Below are 25,296 nucleotides of genomic sequence, written 5' to 3'. Positions count from 1 at the left end.
GTGTATGTTAAAAGTAGAATTGTATTTTTCAGCACTATAATTAATTATTCTTTCATCTGATTCGTTGTTGACACTCGGTAGCTGCTTCCCTCCTTGGAGGTCACGAGAGATCAGCTAAATTTAGACATCTAGTTATCACCAAATGTGTGAAATGAAGCTTCATCGTACGTGTCTGTGGCTGTGACAATGAGCCGAGGAAGGAAAAAAGGAAAACGCACTGCTGCGGCATGAACAAAATGACATTTTCAGTGAATTCAAAAGGATTTCTGGGTGTTTTACTTCTCTCTCTGAGCCGTCATGTGTTCCCCATGAATCATTTCACAGCCACAACCTTAAAAATAACCCACAGATTCACAATAATTTCACTCAATTTGTCTATTTAATATATAAAATACGGTAAAACATACGCAAAAAGGATAAGGTTTCAAGGGACTTGGATACTTTGGTACAACAAACACTTTTTTGTAAAAGCGGTATAGAATTTCAATAACATATCAGTGCATACTTTGTATATGAAAATATACACAAACTGTATATCATTCTCAAAAAAACAACAAAAAGAAACATTTTCTTTACAACAAAAACCCAAAGCAGACCAGCTCAACACAATATATTAGCTATAAATTTCATCTTTAGTATTTCATATGCTACATTATTCTGAGTCGCTTTAAAACTCATTTGTGATGCATGTCCTTATCATTACTGTATGTAACATATGGTTTGCTGTTACCTGTGTCCCATGCATTTACACGTTTCAAATTTCATGAATTACTAATTTCAGTTGTTTCCTGTTTTTTTTTTATAAATATATTCTATATCTTAATTAAAATTGCAGCATTTAACTGGTATTTCCTTCATTGCATTTGCTAATACCACAATAACTGATCGTGCAATTTTCAGCAAAGTTGTTTCAAAAAAAGGAACCCAGTACTATATGTTTATGATAAGGAAGATAAAATAAGAAAGAGAAAATAAAAACAGTCGGCTATCCTACACAAAAATAGCAATAAAATAAAAGCTCCATAATAATATCATTATAATAATAGACAATGGAACTGTCACCAGCACAAATTAATCCAAAAATAGTGAGATTCTAAAAAACATTTTACACAACAAGTAACAGGGGTGCAGGTTTTCATTTCTCATATAGATTGTCTTGTGACTACACTGCTAGATTGGACAGAGAACCTTTTTTTTATTTGTACATGAACAAAGCCAATCAGTGTGGTGTCACATTTCAGTCAACCATCAGCGCCCACCGACACAAAGCGGAAGCACGGTTTGCTAAGAAATGGAAATGAATGCGTGGAAAGAGAGCAGATTATTGGCTAAAACTTTAAAGGAATAGTTTGATGTTTTGGCGGTCACTGTACAGTAAATATGAAGCTGCAGCTGGTTGGATTAGTTCGTTTAAAAACTGCAAACATGTGGAAACGGCTAATTCATCTCTGTCCAAAGCTAACACAATCTGACTACTAGCACCTCTAAAGCTCACTAATTAACAAACTGCATCATGTTGGGAAGATTTAAGTGCAAAACTTTCAATTTGTGGTATTATGGACGGTGACTTTCATCAGCTTTAATGTCAATAGAATGGGAGGAGTTTGAGAGACTTTCATTGCATAGTCGGCATGACAACAGTCATTATCAACGTTCTTTAATAACAGGGTTTCTTCACATGGCTCTGTCCATACTCCTATAACAAAGGGGCATCATGATAACCTTCTTCCCTACAAAATACACTGATGGTGTGTTGGTTCCTTCACGCTGCAGTCAACTGCTTCCTCAGAGGGAATCCAAGGGAAACTCTGGATTGTTGGGTTCTCTGTTGTCTAATTCTAAAGGTCTTCCCTTTACTATGTTAAATGCTATGAGAGGACATATGATGTGAATCACCGCTATGTAAATAAAACTGAACTGGATTGAATACTTCAGTCAAGCAGAAGAGGCTGTTATAATAGAGAGCTATGGCTAATGTATTTAAAATTATTATGGCAGAATGCGACATTACTGCAGATAAGGCAGAAAACTGCTCATCATGTAAGTCAATATTATATATTGAATATTATTTGCTTTACCACTTTAGAGCTCTTAAATTGATTACATTTAAATTAGTGCTGTGAAACGAATAAAATTTTTGATCAGAATAATCACAGTGTTGCTGCGCATTAATTTCAATGAATCACGATTAAATATTCATTTTTTTATCTATATTAATCACGTTTCATTTTACATGAGCAAACAGAGTCAAGAAAGAAGGTGTATGTATATATACATTCCTCATGGAAGATTTAATGTAATCAGTAGGAAACTATGGACAAAGTAACATTTATTTTGAAATCACATCCAAAAAAGAGTGTGTATTTTTACTACCTACACGTCAGATATTTAATTGTAACATGGCTGTTGTGTATATTTTTTGTAAAATCAATGTCAAGATGTGGGGGAAAAAATCTAAAAGCTAATCTTTCGTTACTCAAGAAAGATAGAAACTATATATATTCCCTTCTTTCTGGAGTCTGTTTGTGTGACAGTAAGTCTACTTGGACAAAGTGCCCCAAATACGTTGCCAGAGACGTTTCAGGGACTTTCAGTAATTCTGCCCTACAAATGGGATAATCGTGTTAAAATTGTTTTTTTGTTTTTTTTTAAATCAGATTAATCATGTTGATGGATTAATCCGCATTAACGAGTTAATTCTGACAGCCCTAGTTTAGATGTAATACTCAAGAAGTGCAACTAGGTCTGACAATGTTTGGAATGAATTATGAATCACTTTAATGTTTGGGCAATTTAAAGTGAAACTAATCCTATTGATTGAATATCCTTTGTGACAGAACAGATCAGACCAGCAGTGCATAGCGGACTTAACATTTTCACCAGCTATACGCATGTTGGTTCCTACTGCAGCATAAAGTTTGTCTTCTGTAACTGCACACATTTGTTCAGCGGTATTACTAGAAACTATTAATACATGCTTTTAAATTGCTCAATCGATTGTGTAAGTGTTACTATGATGACTTGCAAACAGTTGAACACCTACGCTACTCTTTTGTTGCTCAGGGGAGATTTTATCACTGTGAGAAACTGTAAGCATCTTTTGCAAATTAAAAAAAATTGATTAGAAATTATGCAAATTTGAAGACAAAAAAGTAAAACTATTGAAAAAACAAAGTTTGTTGCCAATAAAACCAAATACAACAGACTTTAACCTAGGCACATAAATGTCCATATTGTTTGCCCTTGGCTTCAGCAGAATTTAAATGTCACCGGACTGGAAATTCTAGTTTCATTTAGCCGACGCTTTTATCCACATCTGAGAGTAGACAGAACACAAGCACAGATCTAGTCAAGAGAAAACAACCTGGATAAGTTCTTTAAAACAAGTTCAAGTGAAAGTAGGACCTTGGTGCCTACAGGCAGTGCAGGGGGTAGCAGGTATATTTATTTAATTTTTTTTGCAGTCTGTCAAGTGCAAATATGTTCAGTGAAATACAGACAGTAGTGGCTAGAAATGCTAATGAATGAGAATTTATAATTATAATCAAGGTCTAACTGATCTTGCCTTACTTCAGCTCTAGAGGTGAGCTTCAGGTGTCAGCAGGTAGATTGTATCACTTTGGGGCAGAGCTGAACTCCCCAGTTCACTGTTTCCTGTGAAGTTAACCAGATGTTGTGTGTAGCTTCATATTCACCAAACAAATACAAGAGCGTGTCAGTCTTCTCATCTAACTCTGGGGAAGAACTATTCCTTTAAGGGGCATATTTCTTCCAACATGAGCTCACTGAATCAAAACTGTTAACCGCGGCTGACTGAAAGGATAAATCTAAATTGAAATTAGCAGAGTGAAAAGCGACACGATCCAATGAGGGACGGAAAGATGACTTGATCGTGGAAAACATCTACAATGCTGCCATTAGACGTGTCAGCCTTTGTGAAAATGTCACACAGCTCAGTGTTTTTTTTCCCCCGTCGATGTCAAACGCCGGGTTCGTGGGCTGCTTCTAATTGCATCAAACAGCATCAGTTCATTAAGCAGCTGTCTCACCTACACCGACTTAAAACCGGAGGATTGTTTAAGTAGATAATCAGCAGCAGCTGTTACACCAGTCTGCACTTTGAGCATCGTCGCAAGGAAAAAAAAGGTCAAGCAATCAAGAGAAACTTTTCTCTTTGTAGACTCTAAACAACCTGGATACACACACACTCAGACTTGAAATGGTTCAGACAAGACACAGTTGAACAACAAACTAAGTCGCCGATTTTTACGACTTCATTGCAAAGTGGGAAAAAAGGCATAATCCTCGTTAACGTGGAAAAGATCTGACACGATTCTGTCAATCAAAAGTGTGTTTCACGTCTATAACTTCGCTATAAGTGAGTGGCAGTGTCCTAATAATGAGTTTATGTCACGATGTACAGCTTTACTTTGATCGTGGGTTGTAAAAAAATGTGTGGCAAGAGAATATGATGACACCACAACCAAGCAGGCCTCTGTGAGTGAGACAGAAAGTGCACACACCATCAACACTAGAATAAAATAGGTTTACTGAAACGAGTCCGATCCACCAGCACTGCCTAGTGTGGCGTTAACCCCTGCACCGTAGCTCGAAACATATCAAATTCACACTCATATATGCAAACAGATCCACTGAGAATCAACACATTGCTTGTTTTTAGGGATACCTAGCAAAGTCTATGCAAATATATTCATATGTACATACACGTCGTTGAAGCTGAAAAGCTATTGTACTTTGTCGCCAACTGAAGCGGTAGAAATATAGAAAATGTCTTTTCCTTTCACTTTTTGAAACACGGCAAAGAGCTAAGGAGAGCTATAGAGAGCTAAAGAGGACATCAAAGCTTTTGTATAAGGAGTGATTTTTATACAAAGTCAGAATTCCTACTTTTGGACGACTAACGGACCTTCAAAACAGATTTTTTTTCTCAAAATACCAACAGATAAAGAACACTTGGACTGAAAGAACCAAATACTTCCCTACTTGAAAAAAAAGAAGCCGCCAGAGGCTCAAAAAACTCTTTACTATGCATTTTTAACTGGATGGCATCTACTCCTGGTAAGAAGCTGAGTGACTGGCTGGATTTCTGGTGCAGTGACTTTTCCATCCGAGTTTCCAGAGGAGATGAGGTGAGAGGACGGGAGGAGCACCCAGTCTGTGAAAGCGACGGCGGTACGAAGCCTGAAAAGAAACGTCGACAGTTACTAGTTCTCAGTGTTTCCTTGACAGTGTGAGTGATAAATATGTCCCTGCACTGCGTGCGAGAGGCATTTGGCATTTTTAATTCTGAAGAAGTTGATATTGGCACTCTGGCAAAAGGTGCTCGACTCCACGGCTTGCAGAGTGCCGCCTGAGGGGCTCGGGCCTGCCTGGTCAAAACCAGACGCAGAACTGTCCTCACCTAGAAAGACCCTTAAGTTAGTGCCAGGTAGAAGCTCAGTCCTCTTCAAGATGAAGTTATTTTCCAACTGTGCAGTTTTGGAAGTAGAAGAATGGACAATTTAAATAGATTCTGAAGAGCAGAAAGCGGCGGCACGAGTCCCATAATGTCGACACGCCACCAGTCACGTACGTACGAGCTCGATGTAAATACATGAAGGTGATGCAGAGACCACGGGGAGAAATGTTTGTGGTTTAAAAACAAACAAAAAAAAGGTTGAACACCTCATTTTTAACCAGAAGAGAATCACTATACGGAAGTCCATTCGAGTAAGAAGGCTTTAAAAATCTACCGTCCTTCTATTGGAGGGCTTCAACAGCCCTCACTCAGAGCAAGATCCCAAAGGAGTTTTATGAATCTTTTTGTGTGTGGTTTTTGTTTTTTTTTTGGCAAAGCCTTGTAAGTCTGGGGGATGCAGCTGAGTAGTATGATTCTGGCCAGAGGCAGATGAGTGATGATAGTGTCACATGGCAGTGGGGTCGGGGCAGTGGGGGACTAAGAATGAGTGTGGGTGTGTGTGTGTGTTGTTGTTGTGGGTGTTAACGAGTCACCGAAACTTCACTGTGAGTGCAGACAGGTGCTGCCGGTGCCTCTATGTGACCCAGGCGTCCAATCTCATGCGCTTGATGTTTCCTCCTTCTTGCTCCGGGTCATTCGATGCCCTGAGGAGCTCGGCTGAGGGGCTGAAGTCAGGCGGGACAGACCGGCTTGATGGACCTGTAGCGCCGGCTGTGCTGCCGTTTCCGCCTCCTCCTCCTCCTCCTCCGCCAGCTGCATCGTCACGATCGCTGCCTTCGAAGGAGCTGGCGTTGCTGCTCACGCTGTCGGCGGGCGAGCGGCCGGTCGGAGGCTCCAGGCACAGCAGGGAGCCGGGGTACTGGGGCGGGGCGGTCAGGATGGCCCCGCCTGAGGTCGAGGATGGCGTGGTCGAAGACGGAGGAGGGCAAGGGGTGCTGCGGTCCCGGCCAGGGGAGATGGGCTCAGACTTGATGCTCACGCTGGAGTTGGTGTTGACGGTCAGCATGGCGCCTTGAGGTATGTGGGTCACCGGCCTGAGAACGGGAGTCACAGAGACGGGAAGAAAACGGAAGGAAGATAAGGGATAGAACAAAGAGGAAAAGCATAAAAAAAAATCCAAACGATTAGCCACTCAACACAATGAAACACTGGAAGGCCACTCGTGTCAAGACAAAAACCCACATTACAAAGCACAGCACTGACAGGGAAAAGCCACACTCGATTATTCCATCAGACAATCAACTCTGAGCCTTTTAAAAGCAGAAGTGACACCCCAACTGCTCCCAAAAGATCAACAGAAGAACAGCCGAGGAAGCGTGAAATGATTGGTGTGACAGGGTGGTTTTTTGCAGTGAGTCAGCCGTGATGTGGAGAAACTACAGATGACAAACAGAAAGAATAATCTCGGGTTAGAAAACATGGCGGAAACCGGAACTACGTCTCTTTCCTGTTTGACTGCAGACGGCACCAGACATGCTTAAGAGGGAGGCAGCCAAAAGCGCACAGACACACAGGAAAAAGGAAGTGTGATACAGTACCGGCCCAACCACTCATCTCTACCCAAGAGCAGGTTGGACGGAGAGCCAACACTGTGGGAAGAAAACAAAATGTTGGAGCCCAAACCAAAGGGAACAGGTGGATTACAAGGCATGTGTGGAGAGAGGTGTGAAACATTATTGTGGGCATGTTTTTTCGTCTTTTTTAAAATTACAACAGCAATAATGTTAATAATGTCTAAGCATCAGAAACACAATTTTTGTTTCCAGCACGCATTCACATCCAGACAATCTCTTGTTTTCTGATCTACAAACAAACAAACAGTGAGCGCAGCTTCAACACAGGAAGAAATGTGTTAATCAGGACAGTGAAGCTCTTGTTCCTGACTGTAGAGTGTAAACGGTGGCCACTAAGAACAGAAATGCACACAAGATTAAACATCTTGGCCCTGATTTTTGTTTTTGCCTCGGTGAAATATAAAACCAAAAGTAAAAAAACAACACAAAAATCATGCAAATCGTGGTTGTGTTGTGATAATTGCATCTGTCTCTGTCTTTGGACTTTCAAAATTTATGCCTTTGTTTTTTACATTAGTTTTGGAATATGTAGCATGTTATGATTCTGAGCTTTTACTCTTGCACGTGTTTGGCCCTTAGAGGCCACCGTATTCATGTACATTATAGAGAGAGAACAATAAGAAAAACTGCAATTTGATACTCAAAGCCAATCATTTGAAAACAACAAAAAAAATTACAATTCTTGAATCTCTACATATGTTAACCTTACTGATTTGACTACAGAGAAAAACTATTTAGAGGTTTGCTGCATTAACTTTTTGCTAGTTAAATAAAAATGCAGAAAAAACAAATAATGTTGCAATGATTCATGGTTATACAAGAAAATAAACTTTGTTGGAGCTTAAATACAAGTAAGTAAACTGTAGATGTAGATGATTGGTTTGTTCATTTAAGAAGTCATCTAGTAGCAGGCAGTTTTATATATTTGTTTGGTTAGACAATCATTAAATGCTACAGATTTGGTCAACTGCACCGTGACTGCTTGAATTACTTGCATCTAAAGCTACATTAAACATTCATTAACTACATCTACAATTCTGAAGTTATATAAAAACTGTAATTTGTTTAAAAAAAAAAAAATCTCATTAAGTAACACATCTACCAACATCCAGCCTGCAAATATGCATTAAATGGAGTTTAAAAAGTTTAACCCTGTAAAACCCACCCTCCATTATTTACTATTTATATGTGTCTGTGTGTGTGTGTATATATATATATATATATATATATATATATATATTTTTTTTTTTTTTTTTTTTTTTTGTTTTGTTTTGTTTCATTTTATTATATTTTTTTCCTATATATACATATTTATATATGTGTATATAACTTTTATTTATTGATCATTTTTCCTATATTCATGGTTTTTTTTGGGTGTTACGGGGTTAAGCAAAGTAAATGTCCTTTAAGACTTTTCGCATTTTACTTTACTTTACCCAGATATTTTTAGATTTCATTCATTCTGTGTAGCTGGAGCAATCTTATCTAACTACTGACTGGCTACATTTCCTCGTCATCTTCGTTTACAAAATTAATAATTGCTTCAGGGAGTTTATTTTGAAGGCCAAATACTTGTTAGGAATTAAAATACACATACTACATGTAGTTTTGGTTGAGACAGAACCCCTTCAAATGTAACGTGGACTACAACCCCTCCCCTACAGACAAGGTCATGACATTTCACACACACTAGTAGTGGCTGTTCACCTCAGATTGGCAGCCAGACTGGACACCTGGCTAGACAGCTCGCTGCTCTGTTTGTCCACACCCCACATGCTGTGGACGAGAGGAGAGAACACACTTCAAGGATCTTGTGTTCATGCTACCAAACCCCAACCCCACAACGCTGCAGCGTTCAGCTCACGCACACAGACACAGCACTGTTATTTTTTATTTTTTGTTAAAGAAGTCCGCTAATCTAATACAGGTACTTCTCTGTGTTCTCCTTTATTAAATCTTGATATAGAGGAAAAAAAAATAAAGACATCTGCTTAAGTTCAATATGAACCCCCTCAAATCATGTTGCATTTGCTTGACACATTTCACTTCCAATCCACATTAAATTACATTAAAATCAATTTACATGTTTTTGCACTTCACTGGCAGAAGATTTTATGTTTTTAAGTTTTAATTCTAACTGAATATCCAAGAGGCTTCTTCAGGACTTCTTGCAAAAAAAAAAAAACAAAATAAAAAATAAAAGAGGTCCAGCTGTATTTTTACTGAAGCTCCAACAAATACTACAATACATAATACCACACAGACTGTATTTAAGAGTAAGAGAACTTCAAGCAAAGTTTTACATGTCTTTTTAAAACACTACATAGGTGAGTAATATGTACATGCAATTTTTTATGGTCACTATAATAATTTATTCTATTTACACTGACCATTAGATTCCTTCCTAACTCAGAAATGCTGCAAGTGATGGAGGACAAAATCCATTCTTTTTAGTATAAAATGTCCTCTTTGTTTTTCCATCTTCAGCTGCAATACAAGGACAGTAACAAAAACAGGGAATTTTGTGTTAAAAGCTCAAAGCTGAATTGAAAAGCCTTTAGCTCTTTGTTAAAATGCTGTCAGATTAAAGCTTAAAAACGATAAATAAAACTGACTAAATACCAATAAAAAGAATTGGTTTAATTTGCCGCGTGGCTGTAAACTTCCTCTTAATAATGTTTTAGGGGCAACAGTTGGCGTTTTTTCCATCTTTGTTTGGTAGCATCGCTGAGGGTAAGTGGCAACAACAGGGACAAACAAAGCTGCTTATTCAGTGTTTTACAGCTGTTCAGACCACCACTGACAGGAGCATAACTTCCACTACAGGGACCACGGGGGCTGGAAAAGTAGCGCCTTTTAACCCAACCAAGCCACCTGACAATCAGAAGGATTTCGATAACAGCCGAGTGTACAAAGGTTGACGTCCAGCAAAGGAAACGTTGGTTTGACTGAAACTGTAGTTACTCTTCAATCCATTGGTGGGTTGGGGTCTAGACAAACTAAACAGGTCACAAAGCACCATGTGCACTATACCTGCTATCCTTATTAGCCTAAAAAAAATTTGAAACGACCATAAAAATTTAATATTTGCAGCATAAGAAATCATTTTAATCTTTATAAAAGTCATGAATACCAATGACTTCGATGCATGTATGAATCTTTTTCCAAGAAAATAACAGAATATATTGCACTGTTTTTACAATTTGATCTAATACTGCCGATGTTTGTCAGTGTTTCGTCCTGTTCCAAGCGTTTCATTAAATCTAATTTCACTTCCATGGTGTGTTGCCCTTAAAGGCAAAATTATCAATGTACTTTTATTTTTAAAAAAGCCTTTATTTTGAAGTTGTCTGTTGACATTTGCCACCTCCTGTATGCTATTTTGATGTTTAGTTTTACATACGTATGTTTTTTTTCTGGATGCACGGCTCTCTACTTTCTAAACGCCATCGTTGCAATGTCGTAGTAATTAACTTCATTTTTGGACTTACTGGTTAAGTTAAAAGGATTTATATACATGTACTTCTGTTTTTATATACATGTACTTCTGTTGTTTTATTCTGTTTTTGTTGTAGTTTTCACTCTGTAATGTGTATCAAGAGCCACAGTAAAGAAGTCAAGTTTGTTACGACTCACGATTCATTTTGCAAGCACAAGATGAACTATTTGGACAGCTGCAGCTTTTACGTTGCAGTGAAGACAGCACACATGGAGACGGCTTTCCTTTTCTTCGAAGCACTGTCATCAGAAAAGTCTGACTTACGCTTGGGAGCCATAATGAAGGGCAAAAAGTTAGCGAATGTAGCACAGTCGAAAGTCGCGTACAACCGGCAAATGTAAACAAAGCCGCCTTATAGCGCCATGTGACGACGTGCTTCTCCACTCCACTCAACTAGTTCCATGTAACCAGTTCTGACGTAACGACAAAACGCCGTAAGTCGAGGACGTCATAAACCGAGGACCTCCTGTATATGAGAGAGTTTTAGTTGACAAGGTGCCTTCTGGGAGATAAAAATGTTTTAATTTGTACAGTTCACCTTCTACTACTTATGCTGCTTTTTCTCTGATACAATACACCACCACTAGGTTCATCAACGCCGGAGCAAACTGAATAGTGTTCAGACTGATGTTATGAAGAGGCTGAGATGGTGAGATGCTGGTGAGAAACCAGTTCACTAAAACAAAGGATGTGAACGGCTTGCATATAAGGTCATGGTATGGATATCATGCAAGCCGCCTGGGAAGGTCAGTAGTTCAGCATTAGGAAGGTTATCAGCAGACGGAGAGGTGTTACACGAGGCTGTTTACAGGAAATACCTCCACCATCGTCCCTCGTGCTGGATGTGAGTGCAGGTTTGAAGAAAAACACAGCGTCGATGGGAGAAGAAAGAATACTTACACCAAGTTGCTGAGTGATGCAAGATTAAGTTGCTGTTGCTGCTGTTGCTGTGTTTGCTGTTGTTGCTGCTGCTGTTGCTGCTGCTGTTGTGGTTGCTGGGTAACAGCCTGCTGCTGTTGCCATGTGGACACACTGGTGGGCAACAAGCCGCCAGGTGACGCCAGAGCGTGTAAAGCAGTGATGTCTGCACTGGTCAGCTGGTATTCTGAGAGGACAAATGACACAAAAGTTAGAACAAATACTTAGATTTTTATGTTTATTTACTTGAAAGTGTTTTCAGTGCAGTCAAGTTTTAAATTATTGTTTGACTGAACAACGAAGGGAAGAGAATTTATCTACGTATTTCTGTAAGGATCAGTTGTTGCTACAAGGATATTTTGCTTTCCGACTTCTTGTGTTTGGTTCACCTGTATTGTACGCTGTGGGCATGGCGGAGAAGGGCAGCCCCTGTGCCAGGAGGCTCGGCGTGGCGACGGAGACCACCGGTGTGGTGAGGGTTTGTGCCACCTGGGCTCCAGCTGCCAGCCGCTGGGCATTCTGCCAAAGAGGACCACAACATGTTATTCACAGCAGAAACAAGGAGCCAGCTTTCACATGTGAGCCAAAGCTGAGGCTTATTTCAACATTTCGACATGCTGGGAATGACGATGTGTTCATGGCTGGATTCTTAATGAAGTACCACGTCAAGTAAATCTCAGAGTCAGCAGAGGATTTACTATCAGGACGTTCTTGATGACGTGCATCAAAAACAGTTTCCTTGTTTGAGTGAGCCATAAATAGGAGAATTACATTAAAGGCAATTTATTCAACCCTCAGTTATAACGGTGCATTATGGTGAGTTTAAGCTGCATTTGATTCAAACAAAATCTGACCACTTCATGCCAAAAATGTGTGACACTAAAATGAAATCAGAAGACCTCAGCAATTCCATAACACTAGATAAAATCGTATACCGGCTGAGAAACAAGAGGAAACATCAAACAGACTGATTGTGCCTTTGTGTAAAAGTAAATCCAGTATTGTGTAATTATATTTATCATGCTACAATAGAGTAGATTAAATTCCCCGTGAAGAGTCTCAACACTTCTCACATGCCGAGCTACTGTATTTCTATTTTAGCTGCATTAGGTGAACTTATTTCTTTATGTACCATTTTAAACTTTGAAAAAGCAAAATAGAATAATTTTATGTTCACTATGACAAATCTTCATAATATTACAAATACTAGGATCATTTTAAGCGAATCGATATTTAACATAAATCAGTATTCAGCCAATTATAAGATTCAATATTATTTTTCTTGACCGATTCCCGATAAAATTAATTAAACTAAAAATGTAATATTTTGGCTCTATCTATAATTGTCTGTGTCCTTGAGTAATAAGTCAGTGAAATTTACCACATTCTAAATTTTAAGATTTAAATTTTTACTATGTATTTATATATCTATAATTTATAATTAAAAATTTTTTAAATATCAATCCACCCGTAACATGAACAACTAAAGAATACTATCTAATGCAGGAACTGCTCACTATTTTCGCATCTATTTTATCATTTTTGGTTTGGTTTGGATATTTGGTTTGTAAAATGTTAAAAAAATGATGCTCAATGTCTATCAAATGTCTAACTCTTTCTTTAAATTCTGACAAAAAATGTACAAACCGTAAAGATATTCAGTTTGATGTCACAAAAGTAAGAAAAAAACGCCAAAATATGTACATTTAATAAGGTGTTTTTGGTCTTTTCTTTTTAAAAATAAACAGAATTGCAAATGAATTTTGTGTTTAACAATCTACCGCACACAAAGCACACGCTTTATTTTATATACTACCTATTATTCCTTTCTAACTGGAATATATTAGAAGTGTGCCATCCTTCAAGGAGATTGCAACATGTTCTCAAAGTGATCTGCAATTATTGTGACGCAGATCTCGCTTGACTGAATTTAAAGCGCAGCTCATCTCATGACTCTCCAGTGGATGTCAGTAAAGGCCTTACATTACAGCCTTGAGGTCACTCGGCCACGGTAAAGCAAACTTTTCATGTCTCAATCATTCACTCTTACAGGAGGCTAAGGTGTGAGTGTTTGTACATCAAGTCAACCATTTACATGACAAGATATTCAGTGCTTCTCCAACACAGATGCAACAGAACTCCTGCTAGATCTGTGAAAGTGCTGCCATACTGCGCACCTGTGAAGAAGCAGAACCCTCCAGAGTCTGCTTCAGCTGAAATATATCAGAGAAAAAAGCAAACCGAGGTCCTTTGTGAGAGAAAAAACACAAAAGGTCTGCATATAAAAGGCCAAAGATGCAGTAATTCTGATCTGAATTATTCTCCTGTGCTGTGAGGCTGATCATCCTGAGAGGAAACATTCAGCCAGAGTTATGACTGTAAAGTTGAATTTACAGAGAGGAGGAGAGAAGACAGGCAGACCGGGGAGAAGCCTGATTCAATTATCTGCCTTTGTGAAGAAGTGAGGAGGAGCGGCGGGGTGAGAGCGATGAAAATTAATCACTATCCTCTGGAAAATGAGAATCTTGCCTGTCAACTTTGAGTGGAATTGTGAAAAAGGGGAAACGACAATCGCTACCAGCAGCAGAAAGCTGCAAATCTCATCCTCTTTCTCGGAGTAAATTCAGCCTAAATGAAAACGAGATTTTACAGGATAACGAGCTCTTTTGATCACCAAGTTAGTTTTTAATCTTTTTGAATCTACTAAAGGGGTGAATCCCATTTTTTTCTGCATTATAAATTGTTTATGAAAGCATTATTCATAAGGCTGCAACTAAGAATTATTTCTATTGTCAAATAAATACCTTGCCTATAAATTTAGGGAAATTAGTGGAATAATTGGTTTGCTCTAATAGTTATTCTTATAAATATAAGAGAAAGGCATCAAAATCTCATAATTAAGAATGACTTAGTAAAATAAAAAAAAGCAGAATAACTGTCTTGATGTATTCATTGTATAAGCATTTTGGCACACAATCATGAAATATTAAAAGCTTTAGAGGTAACTGGAAAGGTGTGGCTGAGGGAAACACTTGAGTGAAGTGCCTTTAATGTAACGCCAGTTAGTTTAAAACATCTCTAATTGACAGTTTTCTCTGGGTGAAGGTGGAGATGAGTTGGTGTGAGTGTCAGTGAACGGGGGAAACATGCTCTGCAGCGCTTCGCACCACGATGCCAAGTGAGAAGACGCCCATGCTTTACGTGGCATCATATGATGAAGTAAATGGGCCTGGTTCAAATCTGACAGGAATCACTCCAGGACAGTTCTGCTAAAGCACTGTGAACTGACTGATGTGGAGGTCTGAGTTACTTAGAAATGTCTGGAATATCACTGAAAGGTCCATGATACTATAGTCTGTAGAAAATGCTGGAATAAAACATCCATGAGCCCTGAACCACATGCAGTCAGGTGGGAACCACAAACTGAAAACCATCCCAAGAAATGTCAGTGGAGCAAGACCAAAACAATGAGAAACTCTACTGTCCACTACTGCATCCATGCTAATAATGTGCGAACAGTCGACTAGCCATCGACTCATGCGAGTGACTGACGTGGGGGAAATCACCTCATTTACCAATTCCAGCTCATCCTCTGTCTGCAAAGGGTGGTAACAGAGAGGGTTACAACTCCAGTTCATAATTGGAACCAAAGGAAAATAGAGTGACAAAAGATAACAACGATGAAACCACTTCATATAATTTGGTAGCTACTTCACAGATGGCTTGTTTTGGAACATTTATAATGAAATATTTCAATGTAGGCTGATTATTATATGTGTGGGACCATCACTCCGCCTGCTTATAGTCATCAGGAACCACTGGTAGCTGTTCTGGAGCTTCCTCAGCAGCTAATAGTGTTGACCATGTCAAGAATGAACGTTTAATCTCAATTTAAAAGAGCGTATGGATACGAAGTCATCAAATCTGCAACGCAATGGATGTTTTGGCCATTCAGGGGCAGAGCAGCGAAGTGTAAACACAGCATGATTATATTATCCACTGTTAGATCATGGCTAGTAATTCTGACTGACTGGAAAGTCTGCTTTTTTTTTTTTTTTTTTTTAACTTTTAGTAATTCAACAGTTTAACCAATCACTTATGACATGTGCCAGTAATAAACTTGATTTAGAGACAACAACAGCTGAACCTTGGCAATCAAGATTTAAACAGTTGCTATTTTTATAAACACAAACAATGAATTTAATTTTAAATTTGTACCATATTAAGTAAAGCATATTATGTAACTGAAATAACAAATAAAACAAGATAAAAATGAAATAAAAAAAGATTAAATAGAACAAAATAAAAATAAAATAGATTAAATAAATTGTTGCACATAGAATTTGTCTGTAATGATTTTTAAATCTTATTTTATTTAACTTTTTTCTATTTAATCTTTTTATTACTTCATTTTTATCTCATCTCATTTTATTAGTTATTTCAGTTGTGTGAAGGGAACACACAAAATAAGAATTCCATCACTCAGGGTAACCACTGTGTTTATGTTGTGTGTATGACAATAAAGTTCTTGAATCTTGAATCTTAAATCTTAAATGTGGAAATCCATGTTAAGGCTAAGAAGAGGAATCGAGGATGTAAATAATGTTAGCTATGAAAAAACTAGCAGCCTGAATTTGCAGAGAAGCAACCGGCAAAGGGGAGAAGACCAAAGAGTAAATAGGAAACAGTATGATGATAACATTAATGCATCACTGCTCTCTGTTTTTGAGACTGACAGCAATTAGTGAACAATTCTCTAAGTTTGTTTTAAAACTTGTCAGGATTTTAAATCTCATGTGTGAGCCCTGTGACCCCCCCCCTCCTGTTTAGTTAGATGTTACACAGCAGCAACAACAACAGAAAGTCTGAGGCTCAGGAACTATATTTTCACATTTTTGAAATAGTAATTGCATTTGAAAACATTAGCTATGTGTGTATATTAACAAAAGATATCTGTAACTTAATTATATAATGGTTTTTTTGTGTGTTCTACAATTGTAAGGGAAGACATGTTGGCCAAGGTGATGATTCTGTGGGTTCATTTAATTTCCACCGTTGTTATTGATTGTAAATATAAAAACATTTATGAGATCAGCGTTTAAATACTATAAATAACAATTCAGATTGGGACATTAGGAAAACTCCATGTGCTGAGAAAGATAGTGTAATATGAGTGAGAGCTCCAGAACAGCCACTAAAAGGACGTTGAGGTTAGAAAGGTTTAGTCTCGAGTGAAATAATGTTTTTCTGACATACAGCTGTTGGTGGTTAGTGTACGCTGTCAAACATGGCTACAAGAAAGGTGGGTGCATGTTTAGTTCAAGAAGTTCTGCGAAATCTCATCAGCGTGTCAGTGGGAGTTGGCTGATTCATCGAGACTTTACGAACTCTGCCAGAGTAAATACTCAGACGTTGGACTTCAAGTGTTTAGCACAAATCCCTGCACCGGGTCGTCACTGAAAACACAAAAATAATGGCAAACAGCCCTCTAACAGACTGTTGATCTTCAGTCTAATTCTCGAGTTTCATTCAATAAAACAATATAAATTCCCAGTGTTTTTGTATAATTTTCCATCTCATCACTGGCCAGTGAAGGAAAACTTTCCTGGGATAAAATGAAAATAATCTCCTGAGTGAATCTTGGAGGGTTCAGGTATGTCTTTACCTTCTGGTCGGCTCTTTAGAGGATCAAAACACTAAGTAAATGGACTTTGACATCCCAAATTCAGTTCAGTTAAGCTCACCATCTGCATGAGGCTCTTTCCACCCTGCGAGGTGATGACTCGGAGGTCTGGCTTGCGGCTGTTGACCATCTGGGGGCTCGGAGGTGGAGGTGGAGACTTGGCCGGAACTACTTTCCCCAGACTGTTGCCGTTGGAAACAGTGAGGAGGCCTGGGGAGGCCCTGGCACTGGTGTATCCATTAGCTGCAGGGAGACGGAGGTGCGAATGGACAGAAATCAATAAGAAAATCAAACAGGTGAATGCAGACAGTGGGATACGGTCAGTGTGCGCCCTCTAAGTCGTACTAAGTCTCTTTTTCAAACTGTTATTCTTTTCTGAGGCAATAATTCCAAGTCTCTGGCAGAATAAATGTCTTTGTAAAGCATATATCACATGGAGTAAATGATGCCAGGACAAATTTATCTCCACTATTAAAGCTTTACACAGTATCTTCTTTGTACGTCCTCTAAAAATAAATATGATTTTGGAATGGAAAGACTTTTAATAGACTTATCATATCAAATAAGAACAATTTCGAGTAGTTACCGAGGAACAAATCAGGAATGAATGTGGAACCAACTGCTAGCTAACTCTCTGAACCCAGAAGCCCGTCAATCATGCCATTTTTTTTTTAAATCGCCAAAATTACAATATTTATCAGTCTGAAACTGTAAAAACAGAAAGAATTGGTGTGTTGTTAGCTTTTCAAAGGCTCTTGAACTCTATTCCATCATAAAAGTTAACCAAAACTGAGCTTAAAAATGCAGTATTTCATTAAAATCATTTTATTCTACTATTGGTAACATCTGTGGGCACCTAGTTGTACATGCTGATTCTGGATCAGTTAAAAATGAGCCCACAGTGAACATAAACGTCGCAGAAGCATAAAATTAACCAGAAACTACTTGGAGTTCAGAGGGTTAAACATTCGATACTGTTTTTGTACATCCAAGAAAACAGAAAGGAGTCACTATTACTTAATTATCTTATAAAATACCCTTTTGTGTCCCTCCAAGTGAAGTTTAAGTCATTGGGTTGTTCAGTGAGCACAGAATAATTACTGCATCATTACCTGTCCATTACTTATCTTCTTAGTGTCCTCATTTGTTCCTTGGTAACTACTCAGAACTGTCGCTTATTGTAAAGTGTTACCCAATTCTCCTGTGCCAACATCTAAAATAAACAACTGAGAAAAATGAAGTGACAATTGTTGAACACTGATCTATAAAGCCGGCTACATGTTACAGAGAAAAATCTGGGAATCCCATTTTCTGTGTTTCTGCTGGTGTTGCTTGTGGTATCCCCTGATCTCTATAAAGTACCATCACAGACGGTGCAGAGGAGGAGAAGAGGAATAAACACTCCAGTGCTGATCAGATAACAGAAAAATACTTGGCAGGGAAAAAGAAGAAATAACCGAAAGGATAAAACTCAGGATTTGCACAAATATTAATACAACTCACGGACTGGACTTGGACATCCTCCATTTGAATTATTCAGATCGCCTCCGAGAAGAGCACCTATTGATAAAAGAATAAATGAACAGAAACGGTGTTGCTTAAGAACTGAAGCGACAGTAGAAGTGTTCACATTTTCAGAAATATATAGTAACGTAAGATTTTTTTCTATTGCTTTTGATAAAAGCTCAGAAATTAGGTATTAAAAATGGCAGCAGGATACTGCAGACTTATTTAAATTTTGATGATAATCAAATTAATAAATCTTGTGGTGCGAGAATTGCTTTTCATTCCCAAAAAGTAAATGTTTTACCACAAATCTCCTTATTTCCATTAAATATGTGTAAATATGTACATTTTAAAGTTATTCATTCTGGTAAAAGTGACCAGCTAGCCTGTATTTTTCTGTTTTATTTTAAGAGTTTATAATCTTATATTCCTTTTCCTTGTTCTTATGTTGGCCATTTTTCTAATTATGATTCTTTACTGCACCTGTTTGGTACAATTTCAGGACTACACTACCAGTCAAAAGTTTGGACGCACCTTCTCATTTAATGGTTTCTCTTTATTTTCATGACTACTTACATTGTAGATTCTCACTGAAGGCATCAAAACTATGAATGAACACATAAGGGATTATGTAGGAAAGAAAAAAGTGGGAAATTTGTCAAAATAAGTTTAATAGTTTAGATTCTTCAAAATAGCCCCCCTTTGCTTTGATTACTGCTTTGCACACTCTTGGCATTCTCTGGATGAGCTTCATGAGGTAGTCTTATGAAATGGTTTCCAACAGTCTTGAAGGAGTTTCCAGAGATGCTGAGCACTTGTTGGTCCTTTTGCCTTCATTCTGTGGTCCATCTCATCCCAAACCATCTGGACTGCGTTTAGGTCAGGTGACTGTGGAGACCAGATCATCTGACACAGCACTCCATCACTCTCCTTCTTGGTCAAACAGCCCTTACACAGCCTGAGGTGTGTTTGGGGTCATTGTCCTGTTGAAAAATAAATGATGGTCCAACTAAACGCAAACCTGATGGGATGTCATGTTGCTGCAGGATGCTGTGGTAGCCATGCTGGTTCAGTGTACCTTCAATTTGGAATAAATGTCCAACAGTGTCACTAGCAAAGCACCCCCACACCATCACACCTCCTCCTCCATGCTTCACAGTGGGAACCATGCATGCAGAGACCATCCATTCACCTTTTCTAGTAGGGCTGTCGACTGTGGACCAACCTGATGGTCCCAACCCCATTAAGAAGGCAAGAAATTCCACAAATTACCCTTGACAAGGCACACCTGTGAAGTGAAACCCATTTCAGGTTCTACCTCATGAAGCCCATCCAGAGAATTCCAAGAGTGTGCAAAGCAGTAATCAAAGCAAAGGGTGGCTATTTTGAAAAATCTAAAATCTAAAACATGCTTTGACTTATTTCACACTTTTTTGTTTACTACATCATTCCATTTGTGTTCATTCATAGTTTTGTTGCCTTCAATGAGAATCTAGAATGTAACCAGTCCTGAAAATAAAGAAAAACTATTAAATGAGAAGGTGTGTCCTGGTAGTGGGTATAACTTGACAAAATGTATGTGACAAACGAAACTGTTTCATCTTGGATTGTAATTCTTCACTTCTTCCATTCTTACTATTTAGTTCCCACAGGTATACATTAATTAAAATGTAACACAAGAGTAAAAACATCCAAGTTGTAAAGACAGTGCAGTAAATGTCACACTGAGCAAATTAGTCCAGAGGAGAGAACAGGCTCTACTGCCTGACGATTTAATCAGCTTATTATGCACAATTATGTGAAGCTACATACATAAGAACTGATAATAATCACATCCCCGAGGTGGCAAACACAAGGAGGAGTTTGAAGAAAAGAATTTGTTTAAAAGCAGAAAAATTCCTGCACTGAGGATCGTTTACTGTTTGTTCCTGTTGGTTTTTATTAGTGTGCAGACGACTCCAGTCTCAGCAGAAGATCAGTCCCTCACCTGCACTGGCTGGTCGCTGTGGCAACCCAGGAGACACCGTATTTCTCTGGAGGGCCGGTTGCTGTGGCGACAGGAGGTGGGTATCCGTGAGCGACGATGAAGTTACGTAGGAGGTAGTTACCAGCGCGTTGCCAGGATTACTGAACTGCAGTGTACTTTGATTGGACGCCTGGACTGTGACTGGCATGGAGAACGTCTGGGGCGGAGCTGCCGACTGCTGCAAAGTTAAGACAAGTTCACTTTTAGTCTTCAGTGCACAAACTTGCCGTGCTACTTTACAACAATCAGAACCAAAATGTGTACTGTTTTCAAAAATGTTTATAGTTTACCGCAATACTTCTTTTCTTAATTTGTACTTGGACCCCAATGGCACATCAAAAGGCAAGTGTCAATACCCAGCAGGTTGTATGTTTCACAGCTAGAATTAATATAAACTACCGTGATGATATCAGACGGCTTGCAAACACAACGCAATTCGAAATGGAATGAATGAAAATTATTATTGTTTGTTTCCCCGCTTTAGTAGGACTCATTTTGATGCCCTTTTTATGTAAATATGAAATTTACGCTAACATAGTGATAGAAAATATGTTGTGGGCTGTTAGTTATTATACATTGACTTTATATTTTTTTTGCCTTTGAATGTAGAACCCAACCAATACGGATTTTTGAGGCCTTTATCACTATGTGACACCCAAATAAAATATGATAACAGTATATAAACCTAAATTATGGTAAAATAAGAAAGTAAAATAAGAAAGTGTCTGGTAGATGTCAGACAAAAAATACTGATTTTAAGGTTGAGTGATTGGTCAATTTGGCCATGTACCTGTCAGTGGCTGGCAGACATTTCAGAAAGTAAATTTCCTACTTTGCTATATGTACACATTTCCAAGTAACACTCTGACAGATTTAAAAACTTCTGCTGAACACAGTCCAATGTAGAGGAGACAAGTTTTCATTTTATTTTGCTGAAATATATTATGTATCTATATTATAGATTATTTAAATGTAATATACAAATGCAAATACTGAAGAAAAGATGCAAAATAACTGTTGCTAAGCTAATTTGCATGTTCTCCCTGTGCATGTGTGGGTTTTCTCCAGGTACTCCGGCTTCCTCCCACAGTCCAAAAACACGCTGAGGTTAATTGGTAACTTTAAAGTGCAGGTTGGTATGAATGTGAGTGTGATTGTTTGTCTGTATATGTAGCCCTGCGACAGACTGACAACCTGTCCAGGGTGTCCCTTGTCTTCGCCCTAAGTCAGCTGGGATAGACTCCAGCCCCCCTGCGACCCCAGTGAGGATTAAGCCATGGATTGTTACGACTGCGGTCGGGTGTGTGTAGTGTTTTTTTTGTTCTGTGTGTGTGTCTCCTTTGGTTTGCACAATCTATCAAATATTCAAAAAGAGCTGCGCCACACCACTGCCAGGATTGGATGTCGGGAGGTTGGATCGGCGCAGGATTGGTCAGGATGCCGACGAAAACCAGGATATAAGGCAGAAGGATGATGTTGTCTCCAGGTCAGAGGGTGTGTCATCGATCTACCACTGATTCGAACCAGCACATGCAGCCAGCACAACTTATTCATTGTCTAGTGTGATTCAGAGTTACGTATAGTACTATGTATAGTAGGAGTGAGTTGCCACTTTTGGGTTAACCAAGTTTCTTCTCATGTTTAAGTTAGGATGGGAGGTAAGACTGTGTTTTTCTGTTCCGAATTTTTTTTCGTGAGGCAAGTCTTACTAAAGAGAATAGATGGGTTTTAGTTTGTTAATTTGGTCAAGCTAGCTCTGAACTTAAGTTAAAGCATTACCACTACTTTGCTTTTGTTTAAACCACATCCACATCACGTTAGCTCATCACCTGAACTGTAAATAAACACTAGTTTTCTGAGATAACGCGTTTTGTGGCTGCTTGGATCAGTGAAAGATGGTACTTCATGTTACATCCGAGCACCCCTAGGCTGGGCGTAACAGTATAGACAATGGATGGATGTACGGATCTTGCAAAGCTTCTGATGATAATACTGAAAAAAAAAAAAAAATACTGTTCAAACCATTGAAGCTGAAGCAGAACACACTGATGTGATGTCCATTGCTGTAAAATAATTAGAAGGCTGCAATTGGACAAGACACAAGTTAGACTGACTTTAAAATGTTACACCGTCTCCCCTAACCGCTTCAAATTTACCTTTACGGCAGAACACAACAGTAGCCAAACACCTCGTAACATAACTGTTATCTCCTATGAGGTTCAGCAAATATCTGGTGTTTTTTAGAAGCCAAAGCGAAAAGTGTGAAACAATAAGTTAGAGGAACTTCACACTTGCAGCAGTTTCCGACGAAACAGACCAACAGACAAATGTTTGACCCACAAGTCGAGACAGAAGCAGAACAAACTGTAACAAGAAAATACTCCTATGTGAAATATGAGAGCGTTTAATGTCAAGTTTAAATAACTTACTCCGTAGCGTTTGAAGAGAACATCCAGGTCCTCTGTGGTCTTACGATACTTGTCATCATTGAGGGGACTTTGGTCAATTGAGTCTTCGCCGTCCGGCTCTGGACTGTCGCAGCCGTTGAATCCTTTCTTTCTCAAAGTCTGTGAACACAAATAAGAAAGAGAGCGAGTAGTAAGGAAATCAGTCAATGTAGCTGTTAGGAACACTCTTACACACACACACACACACACACACACACACACACACACACATATATATATATATATATATATATATATATATATATATATATATATATATATATATATATATATATATGTACACACACACACACACACACACTACAATATAAGAGGGACCAGGACAACGACAAAACCAGGTCCTTTAAGAATGCTGCATCAGTGTGACTCATGAGTTTCTCTGTATTTTATTTATCTGTATTTAAAATGTTCCAGTAGATTTATCTGGAAGAAAATCGGATGTCACCTTCTGATGAAAAGTATTTATAGCACCTTTGATCAGAGTGTCAAACTCTGAGACAGCAGTTTCATTAATTATAACCACTTTTCTATTTGAAATTCAGTGACGCATCAACTGCTCTTGTGATTAGGCTACGCCTGATCGCACAAAGGTCATATTTCAAGGACTTTCATGTATGACTGCATTGCTGTCACAACAGTCACATTTCAAAAAGTTTAAACTTTTTACTTGTTCAATTTGTCACACCAAAAAATAAATACATAAACTAATGCTAACTTCTTGGAAATGTTCCCAGCTAATGGATCAAAACTGAGTGAAATGGAGACTACATGCTTGCACCTTCATATCTCACTAATTCTGGTGTTTTTACTGAAACATCTAATCCAATCACATGCACCCTACAGCAAAAATGAGCCAGTATTAATGTTTAAGGAGAATTCTACAATGATTTGATTCTTGAACAACACTTTACCTGTACTTACTGTACATTTTTATTCTCTTGTTTCATTTTCCTGCTTCATTCTGCTTGTTTATGTCACTCATTAAGTGCCTTTATTTAAATATTCCAACACTGTCGACTCCCAGTAATAAACTCTGGGATGCATCAGCTCCTCATCGTCTTAACACTCCACATTTCTAAATATTTGACCAAAGCTCTGTAGCGTCACACAGCTTTAACTCAGCTGCCAGTTTGTGTCGCTTCTGATTGTGGCTACATTTTTACAGATTACATGAAATACACATGTATTATTTAGCACATAGTATTTCAACTGTCACGGCTGTTATACAGCTTTGACAGTCACACTGGAGTACTATTAGTTAATAATGAAATTAAGCTTTCAATTTGGCATTTCAACACTGTTTAAGAGTACAGTCTTGTGAAATAAGATGGCAAAAGAGGAAGAAAAGCTTTCAGATCCCCTTAGATCCAGCTGAGTTCTAATAATCGATTTACCTCGATGATATCTGCGTTGGTCCGGCTCTCGTGTGGCTCGTTGTACTCTGTGTATTTGAGCAGGACCTTGTCCATGTCAGTACTGGCATACTGGAACAGCTTGTTCGCGTGGTTGAAGATGATCAGGGCAATCTCGCAGTCGCACAATACGCTCAGCTCGTAGGCTTTCTTCATCAAGCCAAACTTTCGCTTTGTAAATGTCACCTGAGAGAAAAAAAAGTGGAAAGGTTGAGGAGGGGGAAACAGACAAATAAAACAAGTTTCTTTCTCAGGGCTAAAACAATGCTACTGATGTAAATACAACAGCAGAGAGATCTTGAATATCTTCCTACGCACCGGCCTAGAGGTTCAGACATACAAATCAAAATGAAATTGACAAGGTAGATAAAGAGCTGATGACCTGCGGAAAAGATTTCAGCTGCCTAGTGATGTAGAAAATATAACTGACAGACACATTAGGTAACAATGGCAGACACAACAGACTAACAGAACAATGTTTTGTGTTTTTTTTTTTCCGGTGCTCTTTTGCAATAATAATAATAACAAAGAGCCATCAGTGAAATACAGTGGAGTCATTTTCAGCATCAATACTGAAATATGCTTGTTTTTGCAGTCCTTTTTGAGTCACAGTTATTCTAATAATGAAACAATAACCTTCAAACTCTTTGCTTTCTAAACAATACGCAATCCATTTCAATTGCATCCAATCAATGGTTTTCGCTATTAATACAGCTATTTTTTGCGTGTTT

At 38.4% G+C, this 25,296-nt stretch overlaps 1 protein-coding gene across 10 annotated transcripts in view; it reads right to left on the bottom strand.

The window, feature by feature from the left end:
• Positions 1-360: 360 nt before the first annotated feature.
• Positions 361-25,296, bottom strand: part of LOC111565078 (myocyte-specific enhancer factor 2D homolog) — a 38,048-nt gene continuing 13,112 nt past the window's right edge. Inside the window, exons 3-14 of one of the 10 annotated variants that reach the window (XM_055018196.1) lie at positions 24,548-24,751; positions 23,115-23,252; positions 20,647-20,863; positions 18,657-18,713; positions 17,215-17,396; positions 15,037-15,066; positions 11,860-11,989; positions 11,518-11,657; positions 11,453-11,487; positions 8,761-8,829; positions 7,018-7,068; positions 361-6,513 (exon numbers count right to left, since the gene is read on the bottom strand). In XM_055018196.1, the coding sequence (XP_054874171.1) occupies positions 6,054-6,513; positions 7,018-7,068; positions 8,761-8,829; positions 11,453-11,487; positions 11,518-11,657; positions 11,860-11,989; positions 15,037-15,066; positions 17,215-17,396; positions 18,657-18,713; positions 20,647-20,863; positions 23,115-23,252; positions 24,548-24,751 (1,713 nt within the window). In that variant the 3' untranslated portion in view covers positions 361-6,053. Of the gene's footprint in view, positions 6,514-7,017; positions 7,069-8,760; positions 8,830-11,452; positions 11,658-11,859; positions 11,990-15,036; positions 15,067-17,214; positions 17,397-18,656; positions 18,714-20,646; positions 20,864-23,114; positions 23,253-24,547; positions 24,752-25,296 lie in introns of all 10 variants that reach the window. The other 9 variants (XM_023265049.3, XM_055018198.1, XM_055018199.1 and 6 more) reach the window with 9 other exon arrangements.

The sequence above is a fragment of the Amphiprion ocellaris genome, chromosome 15, assembly GCF_022539595.1.
Source record: "Amphiprion ocellaris isolate individual 3 ecotype Okinawa chromosome 15, ASM2253959v1, whole genome shotgun sequence".
In the NCBI taxonomy this organism is placed as follows: domain Eukaryota; kingdom Metazoa; phylum Chordata; class Actinopteri; family Pomacentridae; genus Amphiprion; species Amphiprion ocellaris.
The sequence above is the reverse complement of the archived record's forward strand: the minus strand, read 5'-3'. Positions and strand labels throughout refer to the sequence as shown.